Source organism: Macrosteles quadrilineatus, unplaced genomic scaffold, assembly GCF_028750875.1.
Source record: "Macrosteles quadrilineatus isolate MER2022 unplaced genomic scaffold, UCM_ALF_1.0 Scaffold_4__1_contigs__length_99947679, whole genome shotgun sequence".
NCBI lineage: Eukaryota > Metazoa > Arthropoda > Insecta > Hemiptera > Cicadellidae > Macrosteles > Macrosteles quadrilineatus.
Window position 1 is genome coordinate 17,463,936 of NW_026542597.1, and position 13,035 is coordinate 17,476,970.

At 32.4% G+C, this 13,035-nt stretch overlaps 1 protein-coding gene across 1 annotated transcript in view; it reads left to right on the forward strand.

The window, feature by feature from the left end:
• Positions 1 to 1,227: 1,227 nt before the first annotated feature.
• LOC128992153 (uncharacterized) overlaps positions 1,228 to 13,035 on the forward strand; it is a 66,884-nt gene continuing 55,076 nt past the window's right edge. The window contains exon 1 of the mRNA XM_054415591.1: positions 1,228 to 1,374. Coding sequence (XP_054271566.1) covers positions 1,326 to 1,374 — 49 coding nt within the window. The 5' untranslated portion in view covers positions 1,228 to 1,325. The remainder of the gene's footprint in view (positions 1,375 to 13,035) is intronic.

The window sequence follows — 13,035 nt, forward strand, 5'->3', positions numbered from 1 at the left end:
TGGGGTTGAAAATAGAGATAAAGTCTTAAACATTACATATTTTTGGTAGAGTTTTCGGCCACTGAACGACCTCTAGTCTTACATAAAACTACAAACTACTGTAGCTCCTATTTGCGCCAAATGTTTTTGTAGTCTAGAATTATATTTAAGATTAAAAGTAATAGTACAACATTCAACTGAAACAAAATTTTTACCACAATCAATTCCCGAGTTTTGTAAGTGCTTACGTTGATAAACGGTGCAAGTTTGTCTGGTCACAGGGCAAAGTACGTAACGAGTTGGGACAAACATCGGCAAAAACGTTGTAGACAGACACGGCCCTTCTGATTGAGGGCTCTGGGGAACGGGGAACAACTCTCAAACTGTAGCCTACGTTCAGAGTTTAAGTAAGGATTTATCTAGCCTAAAAAAGGGTGTTTTTTACGCAATCCAAATTAAAAGTACTGTGATGCACATTATAATGACAAAACAAGGTTATTTTGGCATCCCTGTTTTGTTTTACTTCATTACCGATCACCTTAGGTACATTTTCCCAAAGTTATCCATGAGGTTTAGAGTTATTAGGCATGTTGTAGGACTCCACATGTCGTTTTCCCAAGCTCATAGGGTTAGAGTACGGTAATAGTAAATCATTAGTTTTTAAAAAGGTTTAATTTTCCAGGTGTGATTCCAGTATCTACTAAATCAACTTTTATTGACATGTACTAAGGAAACCGGATCAGTAGTAAACAAAAAAACTATACCTACAATACATACTCTATTGGAGCTTGTAAAAACACCATGAATATTATTGACAGTAAATTTCAACCAACGATATAATCATAACTCTTTACATAGTTGATTTCAAACTAACACTAAACCTGAGATAACAAACTATGTAACAAAGCATATTTGATCAGAAATTAAGTAAAGACAGCAGGATGCTATGAGCTATTTTGTTGTAAAACGTTTCTCACTGTAGTTTTAATTATTTGGGTTGCGTTTAAAATACCCTGTATCTGAATATCGTTCAACAATATCGAATGCCACTATAGCAATCCCAATTTACAAAAACCAGCTGTTTAAATTGAATTGGTAAACAGCACTGTTGACATAAAATCGTCACCTTCAACTGAATCAACATCTGCAAAATTACCCTATTTCCCACGCAATTCCCCGCTGCAGGGTAATTCTCCCCGTAGCGCCGCGGCGCGCTGTATCACAGCATCAGTATACTGTGGCGTCGCGTCGTGTACGTATCTATAGCGTCGCGGTGAACCTAGCGTCGTGGTGATCACGTGTTATCTATCTTCTACATGGATACTGTGGTGATCTGGTAGAACGAGATGCTTCTCAACATACCTTCAGGACTTCTACTCGTCGGGTTGTTGCAAGGTAGTGTTATATAAATTAAATACACTCATTTATAGATTTATTTGTGTACGTTGGATGTATAGCAGTGTGTGTAGATTTCTTTGCTAGAAATAAGGCTTGGTTATTTTTTATTTGTGTCTACGACAGTAAGGCATTCAAAAACTTGTAAACTAATTTTATGTAAGATGAAACATAGTGAAAAACCAAAAATTACTGAATCATCTATCTTAGTACGAAACATTTCAAGTTGAAATTACCGCACTTCAATGTAATCGAGCATAAAACGAACGCTGAGCTGTTAAGTATTTGAGATATACTTACTTGATTGTGTATACCATTTTATAAAACTGCAAATAAATTGACAGCAAGATATTTGACACACATTCGCAACTCTTTAGCGAAGATAAATTGAATTCTGTATTTTATTGAGGAGATGAGTGGATAATACAAAGCTGATGATAAGCTTCAAATCCAAAGGTTGCGGGGTTTGATGCCGGGCAGAAAAAAATTTTGACCAATTTTTACAGTTGGGATATCAATTATTAATTATGTTAACTAACGAAAGGTTGACGTCAGATAGTATTGAGGTTTGGGCTGTCTGTTAACTAATAATGTTAAAAATACCTAAGAAGTAAATCAATTTTACTAACACAAGTTTTATAATTTACAACCAGTTCAGGAGTTTTTTAAGCTAATGGGTGCAATACCCATAGATTTCTCAGTAAAAAATGCGTTTTAATATATTTTAGGGGATTATAAGGTACGCTGCGTATAAACCAAGTGTTAACCAGGCACGTGTTAATAATATATTAAATTTCTTAATTTATTGTTTTAGAGTGTAAAATTCATGAATAATGGACATTTTATATAATAAACAGAACAAACCAGTTAATTTCTAGATGATGTACTGCTGTTTATGCCATTAAAAGTAACAATCCATATAAACCATCGATACTGTACATCAAATTTAAGTATTTCAAAATATCTCAATCCCATTAATTTTATTCAGACGTTCGAGTTCACGTTATGGAAAAAATTGTTAAGGTCAACGTAATTTAAATTGCATGCAATTTAAACATATTTTTAGATATCTTACAGTGTATAAAATGTACACAACTTAGGGCAAAATAGTATGGCCAAACCAATAAAGGTTTCGGGATTCATTAAGATGAAATACTTAAATTAACCGAGTTTTTCATCCACATTATTTTGTAATTCAGGGTTAAGCTAGAAAAGTGACTTTAGGCTCAAGGGAACTAAGTATTGAACTTAAGTTAGTACAACTTAAAGTTGAGGGAGATGTCTTTTTATAACTACTTCATGCGGTAAAGGTCATGTAAACGTCATATAAACAAACCGAACCATGCATACGAAACCAACTGAAATAAGACGGAGTCGTAATATGTTTGAATTAAATTTTGAATAAGAATATCTTTAGCTTAAAAAAAATATCCTTTTAGATTACTATAATTTTACGGATGTGCGTAATAAAATAAAAATTTTTTTATACGCAATTGAAGAAGTAATTATGAAACCAAACAGTCCAATATTAATGCCATTGAGACTAACTGTTTAGTAAGGAGCTAAGTTTTTATTATGATTGTGTAGTTAAAGTTTATGTTGAATGTGCTATTGTGTAGTTTAGAATAAGTTTGCATTACTTAGTCATAGTTTTGCACAATTTGAAGATAAAAGCAATATCACTAACAATCTGCAGCTGAAGTTGGCAATTTTAGCTCACAAATTGCAACAATACTTCTTTTGGATATAAGAAGCAATTACGAGAAAAAATGTATTGCTGGTACCGTGGCCCAGTACTAAGTTAGAACAAAGGAAAATGTTTTAAAATTAAATTTACAAGTTAATTTTACTGAAATACATTTACTTTTTATTAACAATATATATACCAAATGAACTATTTTTATTTAAATTAAATAATTGAGTTTATACATTTAAAATACAAACAATAAATTACAAAAATATGGAGTTTTTAATTGCGATTATTTAGTAGTCCATGATACGGTACATGCACTACGGTAATTTGAAATGGAATGACAAATAAGCAGTTATTATTAACAGTAGTATACACTGAAAGGTATTAACTAAAATTAATTACTACTTCAAAATAGTAAATTATTGGATGTACTTAACTCATACCGTAAATTCAAGGGGTAATAAAAAAATAAACCAAATCAAACACTTAGCAAAAAATTAATTGCAAAATCTACACAAGCTTAAGCAAAAAAGTGTATAGTAAAATAAAACATTTTGTAAAAGATTAAAGGGTAAACTAAATATTTTCTTTCAGTAATCCTTGTGTAAAAGTTATTTTGTTTGTAGCTTTTTTGTTAAATCATATCATGCTTAATGAAACTATTTTGTTTAATAATTGTATACTTATTAAAATCTTAATACACAAAACAACCACTGAAATGTAAATAATAAAAATGAAAAAAATGTATATAAAAAATAAGGTTACTGAATAGTGTCATGTTGTGTAAAATAATGGAATAAAATCACTACTTGTTTTAATTTCCATGTAGGCCATAACATCTCGGAAAGTAACACAAGAAGTTACTTTGGTACAAACTAAACTAAGTGCTTCTAACTCCATCAGTAAGTCTAAGTTTGATAATGTATGTTCTATGAACTCAACTTAGTTTATCCTCTTACGTAAGTTATACAAGATACTGTTTAAACCAGTATAAACCTAAGTTTTTTAAACTACTTCAAAAAGGGTAACAAATAAAAATTTATGAACAATTTTAAAATACTAAATCAATTTATGTTAAAAATCTATTAAATAAAGTTACGAATCTGCAAATTAAAACAACATTTTAGTTGCTGCAAATGTTTGATAAGTTTGATTAATTTTATAGCAAATAACAGATTTTTCGACGATCGTTTTATTACTTAAGTAGTTTGTAATTTGACTTTTTAATGACTGGTTAAAATATGTCCGTTAGCACGATAGCTCGAGCAAAAATGATCCGATTTTGATGAATTTTAGTACAAAAGTGTAAAAACAAATAATTTTGTATATTGAAGCTTTATTGTGCGCCTAAAGGTTACGGAGAAAATTCCAAAAAATTGAAAATTGAAAATTCCCATGTTGTTCTTACGGAGAATAAGTCAACTGTTGTAGTTTGCTTGTTTATGAACATATTTTGATCGAATTTTGAAAGTACATTCAATTTTTATTAAACTATTAACATTTTACAAAAAAATTACCTTTTTACCCTCCCCGTTGCACCAAACCTAAGTACTCGTTAAACTAATTCTATTTAAATAGGGAATAAAATGTGATATTTTTAAGGAGGCATTTTAGTGTAAATCCTATCAGGCTAATGGAAATTCGCTTAGTATGCAGGTTTGCTGCGGCGGGGGTTTTATAGCCTATATCCACTGCCTTGGACGAGTTTAAGTATGGAAGTCGATATTTTTGTATTACGTAATTTAATTTTAGTAGCAAGAAGGCCTACTAGTACTATTTAAGAAAATAATTTCTAACAATGTTAACACATGCGGCAAAGTTAAATAGTGGTAACAATGCCACTCTTCCTCAAAGACATGATGAAATTATACAATAATTGTACGACATATTTTCCTTGTGAAGGTAATTTTAGCAAAGGATGTGTAATTATATTACAGGTCCCTGTCAAATAAACCTGTGTTATTCAGTAACGTCCAAATAACGTTAAGTGGTTGCAGTATTTGTCTTACGCGTATGAACAGGAAAATTAGTACTTTATCGAGAAAACGAGCTCTAAGGTTTGGCGATTCTATACAGATATGATTTATTAAAGTATTTTATTTTGGACTTTTCAGTAAATAAATCAATAACTACTGTAATAATGTTAGATATATTGCACATTTTCCGCAAATATAATTGGATTGCAATTATTGGTATTTCAATGGAAAAATTAAAATGTATAAAACTATTTAATAATTTAATTTAAAGTGTGAACCTAATCCTTACCAAAATGTATTAAAAATCCTTTTTAACTAACATATTTGACTGTGGTATCTCTTTCCCATTTGAAACTTGAATCCAGTAAAAAAATAATCACAGTTGAGTTAAATATCGACAGAATGTTCTGCGATCAATTACAGTTTTTTTCTCTGTCGCATATGCAAATTTGTAACAGAACCAAACTCATTGCAAACTTTAGCATATTTTTGGTTACTCAACCTAAAAGTATCAAAACTAAGTGAAAGTCTCATTTTCAATTTTTTATCCAACATAAATACCCCACCACAGCAAACCTGCAGACTAAACAAAATGTTTATATTTTGAGGAGGAAAATGAGTAACCCCTATTTTTACCCCATAAAAATGGGTCTAGGTCTTACTAGACCTACGGTAATAGCTTAATCCCTGTTATTGGAAAATTTCTAAAAAAATGTTGGGAACAGCTGGTCCATAGATGAAAAGTCTACTTCATTATTCTAAAGTAAAATCAAATACTGAATATCTGATCACAAAACGATATGGACTAGTGAAGATCGGCTTTGACTAAAGACTTGGTTCTATAGTCTGTTCTTTGACTAATAGACCTGACCCAGCTGTAGACAATAGACTGTGTCTTCCTCGGTTGAAACTTTGGCTCAATTGACCTCCGTTGTCTTAACTGACAGGAAGTGGCTTAAACAGACTTGTTGCTTAACAATTGACCAGAAGTCTCTCAACTGACAAGTCAGTCTTGTCACAACAAGTGTTGTAAACTCGAGTATCCCTTTAGGAAGGTTGCTTATAACAATGAGTTAACTTCTCTAAGTTGAATTTATAACATTTTTATTATTAGTGCTTTGTAACTGAGTATCAAAACTGTATAGTTCCGTTTGGATGTACTTTGAAAAAATGTTATATCAGCCATTGATAATATAAATTTCCGATTTGTTATACCACTGTATTTGTGACACTGTTATACCGATTTGACTATACTAAGTAAACCGTGTTACTTAGTTTGACACAACATTTAGAGAGCAAGTAGCCTCAGAAGCACATGACTGGTAGAAATGATTTTCTAAAAGCCTTATTAGGTTCAGTTGTAACGAATACAAATGTTTATTGTTTATGTAATATTTTTGCAAAAGGCCTTTTAAAAATAATTACTTCCAATACAAAGTTAAATTAAATTAATGTGATAAACTGTTATATAAAGTCAGTATTAATTACAAGATTCAATAGGCTCATAACTCACTAGTTTCATCAACAAAATATGTGTTTAGTGAATTTTTATTGTCCCATCCTTGAAATCCAATATGATCCCTACCAACGAGACATAATTTATTTATTTATTGCTCTTTACAGTTTTTACATTGTGTAGCATATTTTTACATTGCATGATTCTAATATTTATAATTATAATTGGTAATCTTATAGAACTGTTAACAATGTCTTACGATTACTGGCACCAAATAAGCAATCTTATAATGTAATATATTGTCCTAAAACAGCGAATGCCTGATAATAAGCCTAAACCTTACCCTTAGAGTAAGCAGAAGAAAACCCTACCACTATACTGAATCCAGATGACAACTAAAATTAATACAAAGTTAATTTACCAACACAATCTAAACAGCAAATGCAATTCTCTTGTAACAGAATGTCCTGAAAAACAGCGAATGTCTAGTAATAAACCGTAAAGTTATGTAATGAGAAGCAACAAGGGATGGTCCAGTGTCTAGGGTGCTAGCCGTCCTCCAACTGGACAACTATACTGAGAGATAACATTGATAACATAGCCTCCCCCTCCTACACCAGCTGTTGACACATGAATGACATTGTGGATCATGTTACGGCATTTCCCGGGGGTTGAGATGAGTTTATGCTTAAATCGATTGTAAGGGTGTTTTCGAATGTACACCTCTTTGTCACTTTCAATAAAATTCAGACATTCTGGTATGAAAATGTAGGGAAAGAGGATTGGAAAATGTATAATATACCTTGATTTTCAGATCAAATAAATAGTCATCATTGTTAAGAATGTTGTTAAAAAATACAAAAAAATCACCTTCAAATTTTAAGGTTTGGCGGTTTGATTCCTAGCAAAGACAATCTAGATGGTTTTTGTAATTAGTTATGCTAAGACACTCATCCCCATTCATACTTGGCTTAAAATACATACATTCGTATGGTCGCCATTACAAGGTAAAGTATTTAAGTAAAGTATAAAGTATTCCTTGAGGAAAACGTAGTTTTCGTCACAGAGAAGTCATTTTTATCAAAGGAAATCGCGATAGTGAGAAATATTACCACAACTTATTCATATTCAACAATAAATTAACACACAATAACACATTTATATTTAACTCCTTTTTGATTGAAACAATCGTGTAATATTATGGTACATATTTCCTAATACCAATTCTTAGATGATCGTTTTATTGCTGTTTATAGAGAAAGGTTTAAATGGACACACAACTAAGTAATGTAATGTAATGTGTAATAATTTATGTACTAGTGTCCCTGTTGCTCGAATTCGAGCAATTGCTAAGTAAATATTTGTAGCAAACTGTTATAATACTATATTAGCAAACTTATTGACTGTTTAGGATTAACCTATGCTCTTCTTCTCACTTTTGATTTCTGACAACAGCTGGAGTTTCATAACAATTTTTGTTTCCAATGTTAATCTTATGGAGAAATACAAAACTTTAAAGGGCTCCAGGGCCTCACTCTCTCATTATTTCCCTAAAAAAAAGTTTCCTGCACAACTTCACGCTACACTCTTTCCAATGACAATGACAATCGGTCCAGTAGTTTCGGAGGAGTAATTGTCACCAAAATCCTGCTTGCGTATTAAATAAGTATAGATGTATAATGTATGTGTGTGTGTAAGTGGCAATGTATTTTTCATTATTTTAACAACAATTTTAAAGTGAGAATTGAGTTCTAAAATATCCGAACACAATGTTTTAACTTGGTTTGCGACGACAGTGTAAAGGACACCAAAGCATCTTTTACAAAGCCAAAAATCCTCAGAAGTGACAAATGTGGGGGTGTCTGGACCACAGCCAAAGTCGCTGCCATTACACTGGCTAGAGGGATAATCTTTGGTCCAGTTCTGGTAAGGGGATATTGTCGATAAAAACCCACCCTCCCCACTGGACCCCTTGTGACCTATAATCGAACCTATTTCAAACTCCCCCCGAGTTATCCCAAGGGTAATTCAGTTGAATTGATGTTTGATTTTGTGTGCAGATAAAATATAGTTGACGAAATCAAAAAAAGTAGTTATATTTGTGCGCAACCTTTGATATCATTCAGCTATAATTCTACTAAAATATCGTCTATTTGGTCAGAATAAATTTATTACCAAAGTTTTGGCAATCGTTTAAGGCCTACCAAATAAAAATACAGGCAAAGTGTATATCAAAATGAAGCTTAGAGAGTGTAGATTTGCCGAAAAGGCAGGTTTACAGTATATGCAAGAAATTCCTAAGGGCTCTGTCCTACAGTCCGATTTCCAAAGGTTTACATGCTTCCATAGATGATTTGATTTCGTAAATTAAATTAAACAGCTGGTTTATACGACAAACTGATGTTTGTTTATTTACTTGGAATGTTTATTTACTTTGAGGGAATTTATGTTTTATTTAGTAAAAGTTTGGTTAAAAGGTAATACAAATTTTGTAGGTTAAAGCTTGAAGTTTTCATTGTAACTTTTTTTTTTACAGCATTTATTTCTGGTTCAATGTAGACATTATACACAGAAGTGTTAACAAAATTAAAAAGAAATTAACTATAATAACATCGTGGGTTCGCCCAAACCTGGTACACCCTGTAACATAATTAATTTAGAGAATAATTTAATCGTCTTTAGGCTTCATTCATCCAATAGATCTTGAGGGAGCCTTCGACGTAGCCTCCTGTTCTCAGTTGCTTCACCAAGATGAAAAGTTAATGCACCAGGAACATCGTTTAAAGATTTTAGAAATTTTGAGGTGGTTTTTTCAATAAAGGCCGAGATAGACTCCACTCCTAGTTCTTCATGTATATGCCTGTTTCTAACAAACCAGGGAGCATTCACCGCTATTCTTAGAATTTTGTTTTGAATCACTTGAATTTTGAAGAGTTTGTTTTTTGATATAGCTAATCCCCAGATAGGAGATGTATATGTAATCAAGGGCCGAATTATTGATTTGTAGATTAGAACTGTACAAGCTGGCTTCAGAGTAGATTTCCTATTGATTAATGGGAAAAGCTTTGCAAGGCGTGCATAACCTTGGGACACTTTTTGATTAACGTGGTAGTTCCAATTAAGTTTTTTGTCCAGCCATACTCCAAGATATTTTATGGCCTGGTCATCAGGGTTCCAAGGTAGAAAGTTACCATATATTTGAATTTCATGTGGCAATGTATGCTTTTTCAAGGAAAATATTTTTGTCTCACATTTAGTTGAATTTAGGCAAAATTTCCACTTGTAGAACCAATCAATGAGAAGATCCACAGAGTATTGCAGGGAATACGTGGCCTCGTGGATGTCGGAATGTTGGCACAGGATAGCAGTGTCGTCGGCGTAGAGAGCTAATGAGGCTTTGTAACTTAAATATAGTAAAGCCACAGATAAAGTGACTATACTGAAAGTTGAAGAGATATGGTAAACATATTATTGAAGAAGCGTCAATACAATATACAAGCATTGACCATTGAATACTGAAGGTATCTTATTAATAGTCAAACATATAATTGAGATCGTTGCCACAAAAGGTATGTTTTTGAATTATTTTGGATGTAGTGACATTAAATATAAGTAGAATTTTGAAAGTAAGTAGGTCTACACTTTTTAATAGGTAAGTTTCTCATTTCAAATTGAATCATAGAGTTACTGTATGTTTTAACATATGTCTACAACACTTTTCAACTATAATGGCTGCTTAGGAGACCTAAAACCCTTACCTAAATATGAAAAAAATAGTTTTACTTCGCTAGGTCGTAAAATTAAGTTTGATTAAAAATAAATAATAAACGAGTAATAACTATTTTATACAGCATATCTAAAGAACAGTATTATTCTATTCCTCGTTGGGTACAACAACTCGTGCTAAATTATAGTAAATGAAACATGTTATTTTATACATTTCCAAACTGTCCATGCAGTCGGCATAATACTTAGGGAAAACTACACTATGTCTGGGAAGGTTTCCGAATTTTCTCATTTTGAAAACCCCTACAGGGCACTGCGACGCTGGCGAACAATGCTTCTTTTATTGCTTCTTCATTGTTCACAGTTTTATTTTTCTGATATGTAATTTGTATACTATTTTATCAGCGTACACAAAATGTTTTTACAATAAATTGATTTAAAGAAGAGTCAGGGGTTGTGAGGTTATTGACTATTAATCGGTCAATTTATTTTCCCTCGTGATTCTCTCGCCCGACGGTGTGACGGTGGACACCCCTCTATCATGAGGGAATAATTACATTTTGAGCTGTCAAGTAATAACAGTAAGAGCTCCCTAGCTACCCCCCCCCCCGCACCATTGTCTGTTTGGAGGGGGGGGGTAATAAAGGGGGGGGTCGACTGTTTCTACTCGCGATGTTCGCCGTATTTATCTTTATGTCAGTTTATCTCCAGCAAAACTTTTATCCTCATTAAAACTTTTCGGTCTCCATCAAAACAAAAAAGACATTCCTGTTAATTTTACAGTGGCCTTTATAATTTAATTTGCAACAGAAAATTGTGACACTGTTCCGGTTCAACTTTTTTGTACTATATTTCATGAAAATCATACTTAGCCTAAGTGGAAGAAGTATAGGTCTATAGTATCACACTAAGTTTGTACAATCTAACAGGAGCTGACCAATTGGTTATTAATAATAAACTACCGGTAATTAATAAGCTATTATGGTATGAAAATGATGGTTTAGCTGTATTACATTTAAATGATTTAATTTCAATATTCCAGCTACGATTAAAACTTTAACTTATTATTCTCTTTGGTACATAATTATTCAGATCTTTACCTTAATAAAACTATTGTTGAATTTTATTGCGGCCAAAGTCAAATTGAATTACAAATAAATGTTTGAAAGCCTTAGTTGACTTTAGACACGACCCTTTCGTTACTTTACAATAACCTTATTTTATACCGTGCTTTGTTAGCCCAATCTATACCTATATAAAGCAAAAGCACCCATGGACTTTTGAGAAAACTAAAAGTCACACCCCCCATAAACCATATACTTAAAATGATCGTCATGATGAGAAACCTTGCGCAAAACAATCCATTATTTCATAAATGGCCCTTTAAGGTCGTAATTGCTTTCTAAAGGGAACTTTCCGTATACCTAATGTTAGAAATACCTCAGCTGTACTTATTTATATGTTATTCTTTCCATTTATTATCTTATTAAAATCAGGTGTCATTATTTGTTTGTATTCTGTATTCTATTTTGTTTATTTCACCTTAACTTAACCCGAAACGGCACACGGAAGATTTTTCAGGTGCCGTTTGACGTCACTAACTACTGACGTCACTTTAAGAGAACACCAATACCGCAACGATAAGGTTGTGGGCCATCGGCCTCGGTGGTGTAGTGGATAGCGAGGCGGGCTGATAATCCGAACGTGCCGGGTTCGAATCCCGCGGTAGTACTAACTTTTTGTCAGCAATTTTTTCATATCAGCAAGTTTGGTTGGTTTGGTTAGGTTATGACAGTTTAATTTTATAATTAAAAAATTGTAAAATTAAATTTTATAATTAAAAAATTATTAAATTAAATTTTAGGCATTTAAAATTCTTTTTTATGAACAGAACTATTTTTTGGATTAGTAAACCTTCATTCGATTTTTCCATTATCAGCACGTTTGGTTAGTTTGGTTAGGTTATGACAGTTTAATTTAATAATAGAAAAATTTTAAAATAGTTTCTTCAGACGCAGCAGTTAGTGACGTCGAAACGGCACCTGAGAAATCTTCCGTGTGCCCCACCGAACTTAACCAATCAATAGTTTTATTAATGGTACTTATGAAGTCAAACGGGGTGAAGCCCGTGGGTAACAGATAATTTGTTTTAAATTTGACTTCAGTCCTAATTTAAGGAGGATTATTGGAAATGCATATTCAACAACATCAGAGTTAAAAAAATCTAAAATTGTACGGAGTTTAACTAGGCATATCTTTTTATTTTCAAAGAGAAGTAAAAACTATGTGAAACATTTTACGTATTTGAAGTATGTTAAATAGATGGAACTGATGAAATGAAAAATGCATGTGTTGTGGCAATGTAGGATGAGAAACACTTCCTCGATTGTCCGTTAAATTTACTTTAGAGAGAAAAATGGCAAATTGACGTCGTCTTTAAAATGACGAGAGAACGGACGAGGGCCTGCGGGGCTTAACATCCCCCTTTTTATTTTCTCGCCCGATTCAATTATGAAAGTAATTAAGAACGGCAGAAAACTTTTACTTTTATTACTTCATCTTGTGAAAATGGAATGGCCTCTCCACCTAACTAGTACACGGGAAGTTTTTCTCGCTGTTAACTAGCAGCTTATAACCGGAATTTTGAAATCTTTAGTTGTAGTGTTATGATTTTCTTTCAACTGTCCGGTTAAGTTATGATGATAATTTGTAATTATTTTTTATTTTTTATACATACCTTATACAAATATAATAAACGTTGCCAGATCAGAATGACTAAAACAAGATAGTAGTCGTTAGGTTAGGTTAGG